We start from the raw sequence: 21,203 nt of genomic DNA on the forward strand, positions 1-21,203 counted from the left end.
GAGTTTACGGTTGGTGCGTGTATGCGCGTACATCCGTACGATATACATGCTTGTCGTTGGCAATGTTTTTATGGGACTTTATAGGGTCGTTTTAACATCGACGCACGCTCGCGCCGCTTCGATTCCAATTCTCCGGTGATATAAAACGACACGCTGGATATGGGAGGGTTGGTAGCTTTTTTTCCCTCGACTTTCTTCTCTTTACCACGCCATCGGTCTCTGCGCAAACATACATACATACATACACGCACATCCTATGGCAGGGGGAAGAACGGCAAAGGGAATAAGTAGAGAATGAATCTTTATCGTGAAACGTCGAGCTCCGAGTTTTCATAACGCGCTCACCCCCGTTGGGAGCCCGATTTAATTCCCCCTTTTTCTGATTTTCAGTTTGACTTTGCTAAAAGAATTAAAAAGGGAAGGGTCTTTGCTTACGTACGATGGATTATATACCGCGCTGGGAGTAGGAATGATTGAACGCCCGTTTCGGTTTTATCGGTGCACGAGAGCAAAATGGAAATTACAATTATCTGAGGTGGTCCACTGCTGTCAACATTTAATAATATGTTAATTGTCGCGTTAACTTTCCTCGAGTTATGCAAAATGCTTCATTTTTTATTGCGTATTTGTAGAAATATTGAACAAAATTTTAATTAATTATTTAGACAATTTACAATAAATTTTTTTTTCTATAAAATTGAAAACTGTCTCTATGCATTTAAATGATGAAAAGTAAAACATTAAATAAAATGTTTTTGCTATGTATTCAGATTTATTGTAGAATCCAATTGGCTTAATTAAAATAGTAGTTTAATCTCATCGAGAAAAATAAAAAAAAAAAAGTTTAACGAGACTCCCGACATATCATACAATTTATTATATTATATTAAGTGATTAATAATACATTCGCGTTTTGCGCGATCTTTTGCCGTTCCAAGCAATTTTCCCCTGTAAACAGTTTTCCCTGGAGCTCGATCGATCACTTTTGTCCTCGTGGCAGTTACGGCAACATCCAGAGAGCAACGAGTAGAGATTTTACGGGCGACGAACCCTGACGATTCACCCTCGCACGAACTACCGGATTTTTCACTGCAGTGGCAAACCATGAAAAATTCTTTGGTGGATTACTTGCAGTCGAGTGTGTTTGGTTTCGTTGTTTATCGAGGATATCGTGTTGTATAAACAGATTAACTCTACCGCCTACACCAGACGAGTCTATTAGGTCTTGTATTCTTTTCGAAAGGTGTGTTTACATAGGATATTGCTGAGAAAAATAATCTTCTTAAGAAGTTTAGGGGGATGAAACGAAGTATATAAACGCATAAATCCGATCTGCATGGAGTGAGCAGGAAGATCTTAGTTAATGAGATATTTAATACATTGTATAATCAAATAGAGAAATTGGTCTTTGTAAAACGTTATCGCACTTATCATTGACAATTGGCAGATAAAACATATTAATCCGAATTAGCCCAATTGCATGAAGAAAGAATAGATTGCGGGAGAGGTATTTTTTATCTACCGTATCGTGACGAGATCGCGGTGTAGCGGCCATATCCTTAGACCAATCGGCCGGCTCGCGGCCTTCTTATCGCGGCGTCGATCAATAAAGTCCCGGGAGGAGAAAAGAATCCGTTTTCCCTTCGCTGCGACGACGACGACGACGACGACGATGACGACGAACCGCGACCGATGGCGTAGGTGGTGGATACAAGAGGAAGGGGTGAAAGAAGCCAGGCTATAAACCTCGTGGTGGGGGTCATGGAAGAAGGTGGAGGTGGTAGACACAAAGTTGATAAGGGTTAATTTCGTACGAGGAGCGAACTACGATCGTGCGCATAAGGAGTAGGGAGAAAGAGAGAGCAATCTTGCGGTCCAACGACTGTGTCCGGTTGTGATTCTTGCGCCTGCCCCTGAGAGTGACGTTTGTTCCCTCGACGAAGAGTCCTTACTCTTCTCTTTATCTCTCTCTCTCTCTCTTCCAAGTCACCCTCATGTCCACCCCCGTCGGTTCGTCGCGCAAGCGCATTTCAATCTCACTCCGCTCAGTCCGCATCAACGCCTCGACGTAACGACGCGATTCTGGCGGATTTTCATGCTCACACTAAAGAGAGTTATTTGCCGTCGAGATTGCTGGAGCTTGAAAGTAAATTCGCGACGCTCGTGCCTGACTCTTGTTGTAGGTGTAGTTAAAGCGCCGATGATGCCACCAACATTGGCCCTTGCTGCATCAGTGAGACCGATGAAGGCTGGATTTATCTCGCGAGATTACGAGTATCATCTTTACAAGTGCGTTTGTGTGTCTCTAACTTTCCAATGAGAGAATTGATGCTCATGTCACTGGAATTAACTTGCTATCAGAAATTTTTCAAGTTTTTGTTTAAATTCATAAAATTTTGAAGAAATCGAAAACTTTTTTATTACAATTTTATATTTTTAATGCTTTAAAACACGTTTTAGTAATTGCAGTTTTGAATATTTAAATTAATTCAATAATTCAATTTTTAATATTTAACAATAACAAATATTCATTATGTAAAATCAATTATTTGTTACGAGTAAATTAACAATAAACATCCCGTTCTTTAAACGAGTACCTGGGACAGTTAAAAACAGCCGCAAACGACGAACTACATCTTCCAATTACTACTCGCCCTCTTTCATCGAGTTTAACGACGAGAACGTTTATTGCTCAAGCCATTGACTGCAGGCATTCCAAGTAGATGGATGCGGGGAGACTTTACGCGCTCGCGCGAAAACCCCGGAAGCCACAAAATGGATCCAAAGATTTTACGCAAATCTTTCGTCTCCCTTAGAAAATCGGGTTAAACTGCCGTCAGGACGAACAAGTTGCCTTAGATTCATTACTACGATCACCCTCCCCTTTCGCTTTCTCTTCTCATCGTTTTCATGCTCTTCCCCCTTCGCCGAGAATTATCCGGCTCTCTCCCCGCGCCAATCGACGCGCACAAAGAATAATTATCTTCTGTAGGCTTACAGATAAAAGATCCCCTTGCCTGTCGCCCCGCGTTGAAAATCTTATTCCTCCTTCTTTCTAACACGTTCTCATAAATCACGGTAATTCGAAAGCGTCGATAGTCCTTGCAACTGTTCTAAAACATGCAAATGATAATGTTTTCGAAGTATAATAAATTTGTTTAATCCTTTCATCTCTTTCCGAGTATTTTTATACCGTTTATTTTATTAAAATGTTCTGTCTAATGTTGATATACATAGGTTGCGTACACTTATTTACACTTACACACCATCTCTCTCTGTTTATATGCCATTTATTATTTGTCAAATTGCAATTTCGAAATCTTTTATAAAATTCTAGATTTTTATTTATAATTTACATTTTGTTTTTGATAAATTTTAAAGACATATGCGGAGATATATTAAATTCAATTCTGTAGTTTTAAATTTTATAAAGCACTTATGAGAACTTATTTAAAAAGTCGCGTGTGTGTGACAATTATTTAATATAATAATATAATTATATTAATTTTTTAATACATGTGACATATTAGATCCTGGTTTATTACTGACAATTTTTTTTCGTGAACGATATTTTTCGGGATGAGAATGCAAATCGAGAGAAAGGTCGACATTTTAAAAAAGTGGAGAGTTAAAGCACGGAAATGTCGGGCTAAATACAATTTAATCTTGCGGCGGGATTTCAAATGGAACATTTGCTTCATTAAGGAGCTTGGAACATCGCCTGAATAATAAGCGAAAACGCCAACGGCTCGGGATTAGGGCGAATAAGTCGTATTTTAATTTCTCTAGCACCGGAGACTTATTGTCTTTCACAATTGCACTCTCGGGAAATGCTTTTGACGATTTATTTTTAAGTAGATACCGGCGAATCGAAAATATAATTGAATTCCGGTTCTGGTTTATTAAGAGATACTTTATTGGCATGCGCAGATGGTCACAGCAAGAAGAAGAAAAGGAAACTAGGAGGCATAGGCGGCATTTATTCCGGCGTCTCGGTTTCGCAACTTCTGGCACAACGGGAAAGAGCTATCGCCGCGGTTGCGGCTTCTGGAGTTCAAGGTTCACCGGTGCCTAATGGATCGCAGGTAATTGAGTCGTAGCTATAATAGAATTGCAAATTATCAGGTTCTTTTCTGAGCCGAAAATCATCAAATTAAATTTTTGTCGTGCGTTTTATATAATGCTAAGCAGCGCAGTATTCTTATTATTTTGTAAATAAATTACAAAATCTAAAACAAATTTATATTTTATCTTTTTACAAAAAGTTACTTAGCCGATCGTATATACGATTAGTGTGTAAGATGCATATTCTATATATATGTTTTACTTATGTCTCACTAGAGATCTTTGTTGAAATATTTATTTTATAATTATTTAATTTTTAGGTATGGCCAATCGCGAATCTGCAAGTCCAGCAAAATGGCCAACAAATCTGTCATCAATCTTTAAATTCGCCTTCCCAAAATCATGATGTGAACAATTGTGCAAGAAATCCTCAACAGAGATTAAACCAACACAATATGTCGGGCATGCTGATGAACAATCCGCTGATAATGAATCAGCAGGGTACAAATTACAATAATATGACTCAACAACAGCAGCAGCTCTTACAACAACAACAACAACAACAACTTATCCTACAGCAGCAGCAGCAGCAGCATCAACAGCAGCAAATCATTCAGCAGCATATATCGCAACAACAACAATCGCAGCAGTTGTTACCACATCAGCAGCAGCTGCAACATATGCAGATTTTACAACAGCAACAGGAACAACAGCAGCATCAGAACACAATGGTAAATCAATTAACGCAAGCTCCCCATTATATCAATCAGCTGAATCAACAGTCGATGCACGTAATGCAACAGCAGCAGCAGCACTTGAATTCGCAACAGCAGCAGCAGCAACTGCATTTGCAGCAGATTCAAAAACATAATATGCAACAGCAGCAGCAGCAGCACTTGACCCAGGAAATAGATCAGCCACAATCGACAAATTACTCCCAGCATTCTGCCGAAAATTATGTACATCATATGCAGTCACCGCAAGTGTCGAATCAAACCGCCCTCCATCCGCAATTGCACCAAGTTCACCAGCATCAGATGCAGCCGCAACAGCCTCAACAAAGTCAGCACGCTATGCAGCCACAATCAACGGATCATTTTCAAATGCAGATTCAGCAGCAGCTACAACAACAACAACAACATCAGCAGCAGCAATTATCGCAAGTGTGCATTCAGCCGCAATATCCGAACCAACAAATAAATCATCACTCCGTGGACGTTATGCAACAGCAAACTGGCTCCGCCATCATGACTAATATTAATACTACCGATATTCAGAATAGGCACAATCGAGCATCATCAATTAATGATGAAGATTTAAACGCAAAACAATTACAACAACAACAACAGCAGCAGCAGCAGCAGCAACAACTTCTGTTACATAATCATTCAATGCAACGACACCACGTGGTTCAAAATGGCTTGCCAAACAATCCTCACGAGAACGTTCAGCGGATGTACGCGCAGAACCAAATACAATATCCAATAAGGAATTTTGATCCTACGAAAGGAACAAATGCAGATGCAAAATTGGGACATCAACAGCAGTTCGTTCTATCCAATCACACGGGAAGAAGTTCGAACGCCACTCACGCTGTCGAGGCGCAGCAGTCTGGTATGGGACCAAACGGGCAACCCGGCAACTTGCATTTTAACAACAGAACACCACCGTGGCAACAGAATCGTGCTGCAACCGTATCCCATCAACCGTCTCTTGTTACAGTGCAGAATATCACCTGTAACTCGTTTGACCGCGTGCCGCCACTTCATCATCACATTCCACAGCCCTCCAACTGGACGGACGAGGCCGCGCGGAAGAAAGCGAAGTCAAATAAAACAATAGTGAAGAAGCAACGGCAGCACGGTGTCGCAGAATCGTCAAGAACAAATAACGGGCTTGAACATTCAGCATCAAGTCCAATAGATGAGTTTAGCGAGAAAAATCAGCAGAATAATAGTCAGATAGGTTCAACGTTCAACAACAGCGGTCCTTCGTTCCTAGAGGATCCCAGCGGGTACCTCGCCCAACAGACGGCGCTGCTCAACAGCACAATATCGAGGCAGACTGGTGTCAGTAGCTCTCAAGTGGGCATGTTAAATAACAATCCGAAAGCGTCGCCTCAGATCAGTCACAGCATGCATGTCTCTAACACCTATAATTCTCAACCAAAGCCTTCCTCTATCGCCAGTCCTACGAGTACCTCGTCGTCGTTTGCTTCCGTAAAGAATCACGCGACCTCGCCGGTTGTCGTACATAGCAGTATGACGCCGACTTCGAGCAACAACAGCACGGATTCCGAGAACAGTCCGTGTCAAGGCTGCGTCACCAGTGCTGACACACAATCTTATATTCAGGATCAATATAAACAACAGATGCAACGACAGTACCTGATGAATACGGATCAGCGCGAGGATCCTGTCACGTCGTCAACGTTCGGCGAACGATATCAAACGAGCAATCAACAACAAATTGACTCCAGACCAATACAAGGCGGTACTGTGAGCACCAGTCACGGATCTCCTATCGGTACGAATAGTCCAGCTAATTCAGATACACCGGCTGCTTCAACACCCGGGATCTCGCAACCAGCAACCCCACAGAGTCTTATCTCGTCGCAACCAGCGACACCGCATAGTTACTCGCAACCGCCGACGCCTCACTCACACATGTCAGGCCAAATACCATCGCAAACGCTAACTCCGCAAGTGCAACAACAACCGTCACAGTCCTTGATTGGTGGCAACATTCAAGAACAAAGATCTGAAACTCCTAATTCTGGCACAATGAGTTCCAGCTGTATTCCACCTAGCACGTCGCCGTCTCAGACGTCTTCTTCCGCGTCGGACAATTTAACGTCTCAAATAAAAAGACAAATAACGACTAGGCAAAATTCCCTGGACGGCTATCAACCTCATCCGCACACTGTAAACGCGGTTTCCAGGATATCTATGAACACTTTCGGCGGAACATCGTCCGTGATAACAACTATGGCCAGCGGTCATACAGTCAGCAGTAATACAATTACCTCTGTGTTAGCTGGAAGGGCGAATACCGCCACTGTCTCCATAAACACACCATCTGCGATACCGAATCCCGCTATACCCAATCTTTTGCCGAATAAGTCGCAGCATCAAGCACAGTCAACGGCGAATGTGCCAGGTGCTTTAGTTACAACTCACTCCGCTGTTTCGCACAATCAATCTTCGACGATGGTGTCTAAGTCTCCGCTTGAAATGGTCCAAAGCGTTGTCAGTAGCATACAAGTACCTCAGACGAGTACGAATTCGTCGTTGCAGCCGCAAACTCAGCAGCAGCAGCACCACCACCACCACCACCAACAACAACAACAACAGCAGCAGCAGCAGCATCAGCAGTCACAACAGCAGCATCCTCAGGCCAACGTTCAAGTTCACAATGTCCTCACTTCTAGTGGTATATTGAAACATTCTGCCGGATCGACGCTACCGCCTGGCCATATACTTGTGTCTAGCGGCGGTCAACTCATTATGGCAAGTACTGGATCGGCTATCAATGGCGTAATGGCACCTCCTCCACCGAAAATCATTTCGAATGCCAGTTCTATGCCACCGTTGTCGGTATCGCCAATGGTCACCAGCGTAACCGGAGCCGTCAGCCAAGTGATTCCTGCGGTAGGTGTAGCCCAACAAGTGATAGGGCAACCGACGGTTCTCGTGAATACCATTCAGACGCCGGTGCTGATTCAGCCTGGCGTGATGACTATGGACAGTATAGGTCAGAACGTGCAGATACCGCATCTTACAGTCGCTACCGGCAACGTTATACAGAACACTCAATCAATCCTCGACGCGAATCAGGATGTATCTAGAACCGTCAGTGCCAACCAAGGTATGACGGTGAATCGACAGCCAGCATTACTATCACCGGAATCAGCAATGACCAAGAAGAAGGCGTACAAAAAACGGAAAGCGAATCCGCAGACCGTGGCGTCGATGCTACACATTGCCTCGTCTCAGCAGAATGCTGGTATGCTGATGCAGTCGCAGTCGAACTTTGCGCAACAGAACTTTCAGGCTCAGAGTATAGGCGGGCCTATGCTTCAGGCGTTGACTATCGTACCTGGCAAAGGTGGAGCACCGGCACAGTTAGTCATGAACGGTCAAACTGGTGCAGCATCTGCGCAATTTAACGCTCAGCAAATAATTACGAATCCTCAACCGGCTCAACAAATAAATCTTCTTCAACCGGTAAACTTGTTGAACGGAGCGACTGGGATGGTTCAAAATTTCCCCACTATTCAGCAGTTTATCGTGCCTGGTTTAGGTAGCATGGTTATGTCTGCTGATGGAACGGCCACATTGCTGCAGGATACGGGTAACATCGGGATGCAGCTTCAGATACAGAACGTCAATGGCCAGAATGTGTTGACACCAGTACAGAGTCATAGTAGTATATTTAATCCCAGTCAAAGTATATTGGCTGCTGGTCCAGCCGGTATGGTAATACGGGCGCCGCAAGCAACCGGTGGAAAAATAATTCAGCAGCACAGTCCGGGAGCACAATTTCTTTCACCAAACAGCGGCCAATTTCTGGTAAACGGAACAACGTCTTTCGGGAATCAACTGAGTCCGATAGTAGCGAATGTCAGTCCGAATCAGCAAGTGACGTTCAATACCTCGCAAGTGAGACCGCCGAATATGCAGGGTCAACAGGAATTCATACAAATGAATGGGCAAACTCTTATGGTACCTTGTGCTACCGCGCAGAACATTGCTGTTTCCTCGGCACCGAATCAACAGAACACAACATTTGTCCAGCAGAATACGACGATCGTGCAGCAGCAAACGACTATGGTGTCAAATAATCAGATACCAAATTTTCAAAGCGCAACTTCTAACGCTGGACAAGCAGTCGAACCTTCTTTAAATCTCGACCACAATCAATCGTATATCTTGAGTTCCGGCATGATTCAAGGAAAAGCGGCATCATCTTCCCCTAAGAGCGGAGTAAATTCACCATCGTCTGACCAAAATATCGAGCAGCAACAATATGTGCTCGCTAGTAGTAGCACGACCGTTGTAGAAAAAACGGCTCAGCAGAATGAGCAACATAGTCCGCTTATGGCAAGGCATTCAGTATCGACACAAACAGCCGGAAATCAAACCAATGTGGTACAATCAGCAATGATGCGGCAAGGATCGCCACCAGACACGACCACTCATAGCCCAGGAAATAGTCAGAGGTCCAATAGTCCGGCCGTGGACACTACTACACACGGTGCAGCTTCGCCAGCGCCTCCAATCACCGCCAGACATCACTCGTCGTCAACGGTAAAAAATAATTTAAAACAAATAGAATAGTTTATCTAATTTCTTTTTTGCAACATAAATTCTAATTTCTTAATGTTGGAGAAAAATATGATTTAATAATTTCTGTTTAAATTCTTATTATTATAGCTTAAAATAAAAAACGTATAGAATTTTTCTCCTTCTATAAAGAATAATCGCGTTTATTTCGAATTATCACGTGATGCGCGATATATTTTCAGCCTATGGTTCATTGCGTCTCAAGCAGTGAACCGGATTCAGGCGACACACAGGTAGCATCGGAAGATTGGAGAATGCAGAGTATCGCCACCAAGGAGATCACGTTGAATCAACCGAGCTTGCACGGAAAGACTTACGTGGAGTCCACAGTGACCACTGGGATCCAGGTTGGTACCCACGTAGAGCAGGTCAACCGTCATCTAACTATAATAGACATGCACCAGCCAGCCGATACGACACACCCAGAAAACACATACGCTGACTCACAGGAGTATATGGACACTTCATCACCAAATCATTCCATTAATTCAGACACAATGGACCACTCTACCGTGGAAGATCAACTAAGCGTCAGTAAAGAAATGACGGATGTTTCCTATTCGGAGATTGATGTCAATCCGTTGCCAATCATAGGTCACGGTCATTATCAACCAATCCTTTATCATGGCCAACATTATGTCCCTAATGCGAACGTTTATCGACAGCAAGCCTTAGTGCCAGATCACGCTCATTATACCATGATGCCACAGGTTAATAACAAATTCAACGACAAATCGTGCGTAGATAGTAATCGCGTCTCTGAAATCGAGCAGCGTGTCATGGAACAAGAAGAGATGGAGCAAAATTCCGCAGAGAAATTATTAGAACGACATAACACCGGGGTATCTTACTGTCCACAAAATATCGGGTATCCGCAAAAATTTGTCAACGTTGGCATCGCGCCGTCCGAACTGTATCCACATTTATATAATTATAGGTCTGACCCTAATGGCATTGCTGTTGTTAATTACACACCTAGTAAGCAAGCCTACATTAATCCATACGTTTATAATCAATTCGTATATGCGCAAGAGGGCGATGACGCTGAGGAGAGTGATTCATCGTCAGACGAGTAATTTCTTTTTTCGCGCGGGCTACAAAATTAATTAATTTTGTAAATTGAAATGAGATAGATATACCAGTGGCATTATTAGGTTGCGATCGGTTTACATTCGATAATATTAAGTTTGTAATTAGTTTGTATTTAACGTTAATAATTTTTACATCCGCGCTATGGCGGAGAGCGCTCGTTTATTCGTAGCGTTATTATTTAAATCGTATATTGCAATAATGTAATTGTACTACTAATCGTGTGTTGATCGGATTAATCAGCAAAAAAATCACTCCTTTTTATATATAATAACAAAAAAATAAATTTTTACTGAACATTATCCTTTTCTCTCTCTGATAAAAATTATATATAATTCTGAACATATATATACCTTGCAATGTAAGCATGTGTAAACAGAGTTTGAGTTTGTCTCTTTTGGTATCATTATCGTTTGCATGCATCGATGAATCGCGTGACTTTTGCATTAAAAGCATCGGAGATATCGGTCAAAAGATCTTACAATCTTTCTATTAATTTTTTCTTTTAATTTAATTAGTTTTTTTTTCTTTTGTATTGTCTAATCCTTGTATATTTTAATTGAAATTTTGCGCTTTTGTCTCCTATGCTCGATCGAGGAAAATCATAAAGTCCTTGTGAAATATGAACCGGAATTCTCAAGTAACGAAAAATAATACATCGGCACTGAATGATACACTGTGAAATGATATTAGCATGCGATTGGTAGGCTTGTGCCTGAGTTGATCGAGTTGTATTTGACAGATCTATACGTCAGAGACGTTGAAGCAAGCCGAAGGTGTGGTGAGCACGGTGAGGTGCGAGGGCAGGGAACATGCCCTCGGCCGCGGAATCAAGCGAAAGCTGGACTCCATCCATTCCATGCATTCTACTCTGCATGAAGACCAAGATGGTCAGTATTGTATGGTACTCTTAGATGTTAATCGTATACGAGTAGTCAAAATATACTTCCGCTTAGTAGTAGTAAAAGCATTCTACGAAGAAACTTTAATAATATAATTGATGTAAATGAAAAAAAAGAGGTAGTATGAATTTACAATCAACATGTACAAGTTTCCAATTTTCAATAGAGTAATATCGGTATTAATATTTCCACATAGATTTTATGCGAGAATATATTCTTACTTATATGAATTACTTTATAATTTAATGATAAGTATTAAAGCTCATTAATCAGATTAACATTTTGTTTCGATAAACGTATCGTAAGAAAGTTTCTTCTTCAGGATGTTTTTTGTTAGTTGCTTTTTGTGAAAATGAGGAACGTAAAGCGTCGCTCATTGTTTTGCCAATTCATTTAGTAGACGCTGGGTTCGTCTAAACAAGAGAAAAACAATGCGCTCCTCGTTGCTCTTTGTCACCAAATAATCATCGTATGAATATTATTATTAAGAGTGTTTCTATGACTTTATCTTTAATTGAATTGTTTGCAACTTAAAAAAGTACATGCTCGCGTACATTATTTAATTTCATTGGCATTGTCTAACTCTTTTTGCTGTTTTAACCGAGTACCATGTATGTCACCATTTTGCCTGTGTGTTAATAATATTTATTTATTAGTTTATTTATATTTCAATTGTGCATGCTTGTTGCATGATAAAACGTACGCTTGCCGCATTGCAATTGCTTTGGTAGCAGCTTTTTTTTCACAATATTTGAGATTCTGCGCATGCATGAACTAGACGCTAGATCGAAAGGGATCGTTTCCCTCTTCGAGGCTTTACGCCGGGAAAATATTTTGTGCAAATCAGAACAAAGTTCTCCGAATCAGTCTATGATAGCGATTTATTCGTCATAACGTCGCATTATTAATCACATTAAACGCGAGAAGTCGAAGAGAACAGGTAAGTGGCGTCAGTACTAAAATACCCTTCATTCATCACGTATGTGTCTTCGAGATCGCTTGGGGAAGTGAAGAAAATAACTTTTGACATTTGTAAATAATGCCCGTGAAGATCCCCTTTTTTGCGTTTACTAATTGGCTGTCAGGTTTGTTAATACCATTACCCATGCAATTACATTCTCATCCGAGTGGTCAAGGATCTTGAATCATATGTTCATTTCGGAAGGGGTGTGGCTCACTACCGTGTGTTATTTCAACGTACCTTGTACATATATACCCTTATGTTTTACGTACAGCATGTGCATATTCCCGAGGATATGGAGGTCTTTTTCGAATTATTTCATAACGATTGAGGAACATTTACTAGACAATGATTTAGGACAATGATTATTAATGCATATAAATGTGAAATAAAATTAGATATCAAAGTATAAAGTTGGATTAATACATCTAGGACGAATTGGAAAATATAATTGCTATATTATATTTATAACTATGATTATACTCAACAGTAAATAAATGATCGGAAAGTGTAAATTCTTTTTTATAAAAAGATCCGTATTAAAACATTAAAAATAATAACGGAGTTGGGAAGGGGAAAAGTTTTTTATAATTTATTAAAACTTAAAAAATCTGGTTTTTTCAAGTATTATAAATTTATATAAGTGTGCTTATTCGCTTGATCCATATACATATGAAGAGATTTCGTCTCATAAATAAATAATGGAGAAAGGGGAATATAGAACAAATAATATTCATATCGATAAAATCATTGCATGTATTCGAACCGTCTGATATTTCATTCTGCCTTTGAACTCGCCTATCACCATTGAATGAAGCTACTAATCATTTTTAACGAGCACATACGCGAGCAAGAAGCACATTGTTACGATACTATTGGACGAGTAGTTGAACCATCAGTTTCGAACATTCCTCTGCGACACGCACTATAAGCATAACGTTTCGCTGTTATGCGTTGCACATCTCGCAATCGAGATCAATACAGATGTATCAGATGGAAATAATGCGGTATCGTATATGCCCGTGTACATTTACGTACATGAAGACAAATTATTTGTGTGTATATATACATATATACTAATAACTATACTAATAACTTCTATTGATCGTTTCAATAATTGTAAATTTGTAGCTAATCATGGCAAATGTTAATACAAAATATTAATATATCCTTTGTGTGTATCAAACAATTCATAAGTCACAAATTAATAAGAACAATTATAGATATTTTGTAAAGTAAATAAAATCGCGATATAATAAAAGAAAAACATCATCTTAAATTTCTGGTAGATAGAAAGTAGCAACAATTTAATATTATTAATGTATTGTAATTAGTATATATAATATACATATATTAATATTATATCTAAAAAAAAAGTATTTTTCTCGTTTATACGACTCCGTCACAGTTTTCTATCCAATATGTCTGTACAAAAGTCTTTTCTCGGAGATGGGCTTTTTCGCAATTTTTTCACAATCACGCGAAAACAATCGAGATTACAAATCTCTGAAAGATACCGTACCTTCTTTGGAACCCCCAGTAGCCGAGACAAAGGACTTAGACGATGGAAACCAATGGAAACTGATGGTCGGTGATCTAGTGTGGGGTGCAGCAAGAGGAAGTCCGGCCTGGCCGGGAAAAGTCGAATCTTTGGGCCCTCCGGGTACTATGACAGTTTGGGTCCGGTGGTACGGGGGCGGGGGCGGTCGCACCCAAGTCGATGTCAAGACCCTCAAGTCCCTCTCCGAAGGCCTCGAGGCGCATCATCGCGCCCGTAAAAAGTTTAGGAAGTGAGTCAGCCACCCCGACAGGGATGAACTATCGAAAGATGAGAGCCTCTTAGAATTACCTTATTGCTTAATAGTCATCGCGTTAATATAAAAATTCAGGGGAAAACAGAAAACAGGAGAGATGCTTGAGTATTTTTAAATTTTTTCTTTCACGTCCGGCATTCTCGATCCTAGAATTGTGACACAGAAATTACATGTTAATTTACGCTTTTATTCTGAGCATTATAAATGTCGAATAGTGGAGTTGCATTGTGTCGTCTTTTTAAGATTGGATAAAATATGCACGTAATGTTATATAAATTGTATTACATTTAATTAAATATAATTGTACATTTTTAGAAGAGAAGAAGAATAAACAAAGAATGATCGCGTGCTACACGAGATAGATATTTACAAACGTAGTACATGAGATATTCTATTCTTATCGCATTATTAGAATATATTGCGGTAAAAATAAGACATAGGAACCTATCTCGTAATAAACTCATATTCTAACAGTAATAAACCTTCTCTTTCTCTTCTTTCTGAAAAACTCTTATGGTGATCGTGTAGCATTTATTAGCAAGCCAACAGCCAATTAAATCTATCCCGCATAGCTTACTGCGTAGCTGCGGTTCAATATTCTTCTTGTTAACTTAGTTAAAGAATATTGATACTTTTATGTGCTGGACATTAATATGTTAAGTGGTTCTACTTCAATTTCTCAGCCATCTTTCTTCTCATTCCCCTTTCTTTTTATTCTGTATTATTAAATATATAATTCTAATTTCCCTAACACACGCACGATTGAGTGATAGACGATTGTATAGAAAAATATTTTGAAAAATCCATATGAACACAATCTGCAATCATCTGCAAATTATCTTTAAGAAAAAATATATTTTACTATGAGTCGTTTATGCAGTTTTTCTCTTTGACAAGAAATCATATATGTTAATTATAATGTAGCCAATTATCACCATTTATGCTTGACGAGTCTATTAGTCGCGATTGTGTGTTTAGCTTTTATACTACGAGCTCAGTTATCTCTGTTATTCTGATCGGTTTAATCAGCACGTGCGGTTGCTGGTAATCATTTGTCTAACTGTACAATTTTCTCGTTCCTCCCCTATTTTTCTAGAAGTCGTAAATTGAATATGCAATTGGAAAATGCGATACAAGAGGCGATGGCGGAACTGGACAAGATGACGGAGACCTCCAGCGACCAAAAAGACATGAAAAAGTCGTCCAAAGTGACATCGTTGCCGGCAACCAGTTCGAAGGGTATCAATGGCGCCGGCAAATCGGAGGCCAAGAGATCGTCGAAGAGAGCCATCATGGACCATGCCAAAACCGAACAGAAACAATGCCGGTGATCCGTGTTGATCATGGTTGTTTAACGTGTCAGTGCAAACATCCGCGCGATCGACAATACATTTGTCGTAAATCGCAAAGTATCGAAGATTTTCGCGCGGAAATGTAATTTTTAGCCAGCTTTTCGTTTAATAAATTATTAATAAATTCACATAAATTGTACACGCTCTATAAATTACCGATACACTTCCGTTTGCTTCACAATTGACAATTGATTAATTAGATAGAAATAATTGCGACATAATTTTGAAGGGTCAATCCAGCGCGTCTTAATTTAATCGCGTTAAGTTTTATTACACACATAACGATTCTAACGTGACAAATTAAGTAAGATGGTGCAAAAGTACGTGATGCTAACGCTACGTTGATACGTGATATAAATGACGCAAAAATATTCTTTAAAGGAATCACCTTGAAATTACGAATATACAGTCATATATATCTCGGTGATTGTTCTCTGTGATTTGCTACATTCGAACAGTCGAAATTCTTTTTAGAATCATTATAAGAATTTCATCTTGGAGCAAAAAGAAGATTGTACAATCCTATCTCTAAACATTTTAAAACTTTTTCCCATTCCTATATATACATATTACGCTTCAGGACGCTCACAGCATCGTATGATTATGCGAGAAGCGTCTCCGATAATATAATCAAAAATTTTGTCTACGATTTATTAAATTGAAAGAAATGTTTTTGATGGATGCAGAAACGATGGCCATGAGAATGCAACGCTAAACATAGAATTGTATTATAACAGTCTCATATAACAGTGACAAGCATCTCATATAACAATGACAAGTTCTCTTTTTTCTATAAATTTATTGACAAAGCCTAAGTAATATCTGCTGTAACATCTTTAGTGCATTCTGTTTTGTGACGAACGGCATCTGTTTAATAAAGAAATAGTCAGGCATATAAAATTGCAGTTTTGTGTAATTAAAATAATGAAATTATATATATATATATACACATATGCGAGAAATATTACGGCCAATTCATACAAAATAGGCCTACAGCATGCATTCTCTCTTAGATTATTTACTCTAATACTAAATATCTATGTAACTACGTACAGAAAGTAAAATGTTGGAAGCGATAGTTTTTCACAGATGTCTTTGGATTGGTAGAAGGAGATGACATTTATCATAAGCGAATAATTTGTCACACAATTATTTTAATCGATGAACATTCGTCTATAGATAGATTCCATTAACGAAGTAATAGAAAAGACGATGTTTCAAATGCAAACTTTCTATGATTGATATATATTATACAACAATCTCTCTTTCCCGATTACTACGCGTGGTTTTTACAATTTACACGTGCCATTTGAAGGCATGGATGTTTCCTGAAAATATGTATTTGCCCATATATTTGGGCGATCGTGTAAGCAAACGTGTATAGGTTTAAAAAGATATTTTTGCGAACAAATCTTCATTACACTATCCATAGAGAGTAATGCATTTTTTTAGAAGGCTATATACAGAGTGTGAATAATTGTTTTAAACCGTGACAACATCGGCTACAGGCTCGTTGAACCATTTTTAATCTACGTCTGCAGAGACGTTCTTGATCTGCGCGATCATCTTTTTAACAAAATGTTCCTCGAACGATATAAACCTGGCACAAGCTGCAATTAAATAATTTTACGGGTCGATTTTGTATAGTACATAATAGCGAAGCAATCCGCTGCAAAATGTGGTTTCCAGGTATTTTTTAACAAGTGCACACGCGAGCAATTGACTTTTAACGTCGTTTTAAATATTCAGATTTTTCAGAGCATATATAACAAATTTATAAATATTTAGATTATTTAAACAAAAAGAGATTACATATAGCTAATGGTTAAATAAAACGAAACGAAATTTTGAAGTAAGACTTAAAATACGCCGTCAATATTTAGAGAAATGCAATTCGATTTTTATTTCAAGGATCGTCTACGATATAAATGCTAAATTTTTGAAGTTGAGGTAAAAATCACAAGTTTATTTTTATTGAAATAATTTTGACGCGTTCGGAAACGTACAATAGACAATAAAGAAGATGCAAGTATCAAAAAATATCGTGCGATTCTTAATTTGCGTTTTTTGCGATTTGTGACTTTGATTTCTTCGAGAAATGCACGCGCATACATAAATCACGATCGATCTTGAGAAACGTTGCTATAACTGCACTGGCTGCATAACTTGCGATTAGCTATAAAACGGGTCCGTACAGATTTAGTGTTATATTATATTTAATCTGTAAATATGTCAAATATGACGATAAACATCTTAATAATGGATAAATGCAGATATATATGTAAGAAAGGCCAACAGTGTAACGAGTTTACAAATAAATTATCGTTAACAAGAATGCGTATGCGACGAGTCTGTAAGCTTAGATTTGCCTCTGATTGTGAGATTAAATCGGAGCTACTTTATATCAAAAGATAACTGCTTGATGTCACCATATATATCCACGAGGAACCATAAATCTTTCACGAAGATTGTTTCTCGGTTCAAACAAAGTCTTGTCTAAAACGGTATGTTTACTGTCTCTTTTTAAAACAGAAAGTAGCCTGAGTCATATCTTTTACTTTGAGATAATTACTTTTATGTATTAAAAAATATTTGTAAACAGTTTTATCGTACTTAAATATAAAATATTAATTTTTTTACTTTTTGTTTTCCGTAATTTTAAAATTTAAAATACACTCCGCGTATAACTTATAAAATATGAATAAAACAAGGAACACATGATTGAATTTTCTCGTGTTTGTGACTTGGGCCATTTTCATAATCACAGATATCATATACCGTAAAGCTTGTGGAGATTTTACGAGCAGTTTTCCCGGTGCGCATCTCTACTTAAGGACAATTATATCAAAATAAATCAAAAGAGTTCGCGATATCACATATTACTCACTAAGTTTCACAAAGAAATTGACAGCGGAGAATCGTATTCTCGTTTCCTGCGATACGGTTCGTAACGTTTCATCTTGACCAAGCGCGTTGCAACGCAACGTTTCATTTGATGAATGGCGAAAAACATATCACCGGCCGCGAACGACAATTCTTCGAAATCCGCATGTTTTCAGCAAAACATATTGTATGAAAATAAAAAAAAAAAAAGATGATAGAGAGAACTTAAAGAATACGTAAATGGCTGGCATTGCTGTACATACACATACATACATACATAAATACACTCACCCACACACATATATACATAACGGGACCGTTAAGAATTAAGACATTTTTAATTTTTTATTCAATTTCTCTCGCCCCAACTGGCGTTTCAAATGATTCGTAGTTTGATAGTTGAGGGCCGCTTTTATAGAACTCAATAAAATTACAGAATTTTTTATTTTTTTTTAATTGAATTTTACTAATTGTTTTATAATTTTTATAGCAATTTAATTATTGTTTATAATATGCAATTTTTTATTTTTTAGCAATACATATTTACAATACATATAAAGTATTATAAGAAATTTTGATAGGTTTCGCAGTAAAGTTATCTATAATCACATATCTTTCAATAAAGATATTTACGGAGATAATTGAAAAAAATGTATTTCTTATAAAAGTTCTTAGTTTTTATACATGTTGATTTCTCTGTAAAAAAGAAAACGGTCCTCAATTCGGTGTGTGAGACTTTGCTAATTTTTTTTTTTTTCCTCTGGAATCGATGTAAACCAGTTTGCCGAGAGTACTTGTCCCTTCGCTCTCTCGAGCATGCGATGCGAGAGAGTGACCGTAGTTTAAAAAGAAACCAGTGAAAACTTACCTCAGTGACATATACGCAAGAATCAAACGTCTTAAAAAGAATCGAGAATATATACTGTAGTGCCGATGCTCTTTGTATATTTTCCATGATATTGTAAATAGATATATACATATATACATATATACATTTACGCGCCTTATTAATAATCACGCCGTGCGAGATGAGCAGTCGACGAGTATGATTGTTTAATGCTAAATGCAAATGTTGGCGAATGAAGGTATTAATTATTACACGAGCTGTCGAGCGAACGATTTTAGGCGTTAACAATGCATCTCCATCAACAGCGAACATTGTGGCTTCTAATTATTTAAAATGTCGCGAAAGATGTCTGGGAAAGGAGAAAAAAAAATACTTATAGGGCTATTTTATAAGAACATTCTTTACGGGTCGTTACATGATGTAAGTAGAGTACGTTTAATATATGCCACATTTTTTCATACAACGCCGTATGTGAAAGTAAAAGGAAAGAAGTAGCTCTTAAATTGATGTTTTATGCAACTAAAAAAAAAAAAACCTGTCTAACATATGTTTATTATTAACTTTTTCACCTAACGTGAAATTATTTTGATCAAAAATAAATCTCTTATGGGCAAACTTCTTCCTCGATGGCTCGGATATTGCAAGTTTTAACGAAGGGCCTACATCGTCGAAAATCGTTGCGTCGTATCGACTGAACGAAGGATTGTGACATAATGTAAGAAGATAGTTGACAGTTTAATCGAACGGACGACATTAGGTGTGCGCGCGCGGCGAATCTTTTGGAGAATTATATACCGATAGTTATTTAGAGCGTGAAATAAAATTCACGAGATTTTTCGGCAGATATATTTATTGCTATTATTATTTATATCAAAAGTAGAGTATTTACGGAGCGGTTTCGTTCGCTTGTTGTGTTTTGACAGAGATATAACGAAGAAACGAGAGAATAAGCAGGCCATTTTTGTCCCCTGTAACGGAATGTACAGTGTGCGTGTGCGCGCAAAAATGTATATGACGAAACAGCGTGTGTGAAAAAGTCGAAACAAAGAAGGAAACGGAATCCTTTTAGCGAACGGACGCAATTGTAAGTGGCACCAAAAAGAAAGAAAAAAGGAAATGAAACGGTCTTACTAGTAACGACAAACGACTTATCGTGATTGAAATTACCGGTTAATAAATTTAGGAGAAACGCGACGAATGCACTGTCGATGTACATTATAAATATTGCAGGGAGAATTATATACCGATAGTTATTAGAGCGTGAAATAAAATTCACGAGATTTTTCGGCAGATATATTTATTGCTATTATTATTTATATCAAAAGTAGAGTATTTACGGAGCGGTTTCGTTCGCTTGTTGTGTTTTGACAGAGATATAACGAAGAAACGAGAGAATAAGCAGGCCATTTTTGTCCCCTGTAACGGAATGTACAGTGTGCGTGTGCGCGCAAAAATGTATATGACGAAACAGCGTGTGTGAAAAAGTCGAAACAAAGAAGGAAACGGAATCCTTTTAGCGAACGGACGCAATTGTAAGTGGCACCAAAAAGAAAGAAAAAAGGAAATGAAACGGTCTTACTAGTAACGACAAACGACTTATCGTGATTGAAATTACCGGTTAATAAATTTAGGAGAAACGCGACGAATGCACTGTCGATGTACATTATAAATATTGCAGATAACATAGTTATATATATATATATCTATATATACGTATATATTATATCAATTGTCAGTGGTATTACAATAAGAGATGATAATTTTATATTTACAAGATAGAGAGATCATTAAATCTCTCTAAATGAGTGTAATATACATATGTACACGATTCCTTCCCCGATTCCTCCCCACACCCGAATTCCGTGCTAGAACAAATTAGCAAAAACTATCTTATTTAATATTTGGCATAATATTTATATATATAAATATAAATATATAAATATGA

The 21,203-nt window shown here is 38.2% G+C and overlaps 1 protein-coding gene across 4 annotated transcripts in view; it reads left to right on the top strand.

Annotated features, from left to right (window-relative positions):
- Positions 1-19,797, top strand: part of LOC115238278 — a 200,928-nt gene extending 181,131 nt beyond the window's left edge. The window contains exons 4-9 of one of the 4 annotated variants that reach the window (XM_029811959.1): positions 3,931-4,085; positions 4,386-9,374; positions 9,593-9,757; positions 11,242-11,389; positions 13,903-14,152; positions 15,273-19,797. In XM_029811959.1, the coding sequence (XP_029667819.1) occupies positions 3,931-4,085; positions 4,386-9,374; positions 9,593-9,757; positions 11,242-11,389; positions 13,903-14,152; positions 15,273-15,507 (5,942 nt within the window). In that variant the 3' untranslated portion in view covers positions 15,508-19,797. Of the gene's footprint in view, positions 1-3,930; positions 4,086-4,385; positions 9,375-9,592; positions 10,784-11,241; positions 11,390-13,902; positions 14,153-15,272 lie in introns of those variants that run through there. The other 3 variants (XM_029811960.1, XM_029811961.1, XM_029811958.1) reach the window with 3 other exon arrangements.
- Positions 19,798-21,203: the final 1,406 nt, after the last annotated feature.

This window comes from Formica exsecta, unplaced genomic scaffold, assembly GCF_003651465.1.
Source record: "Formica exsecta isolate Colony F162 unplaced genomic scaffold, ASM365146v1 scaffold33, whole genome shotgun sequence".
NCBI classification, from domain to species: Eukaryota; Metazoa; Arthropoda; class Insecta; order Hymenoptera; family Formicidae; genus Formica; species Formica exsecta.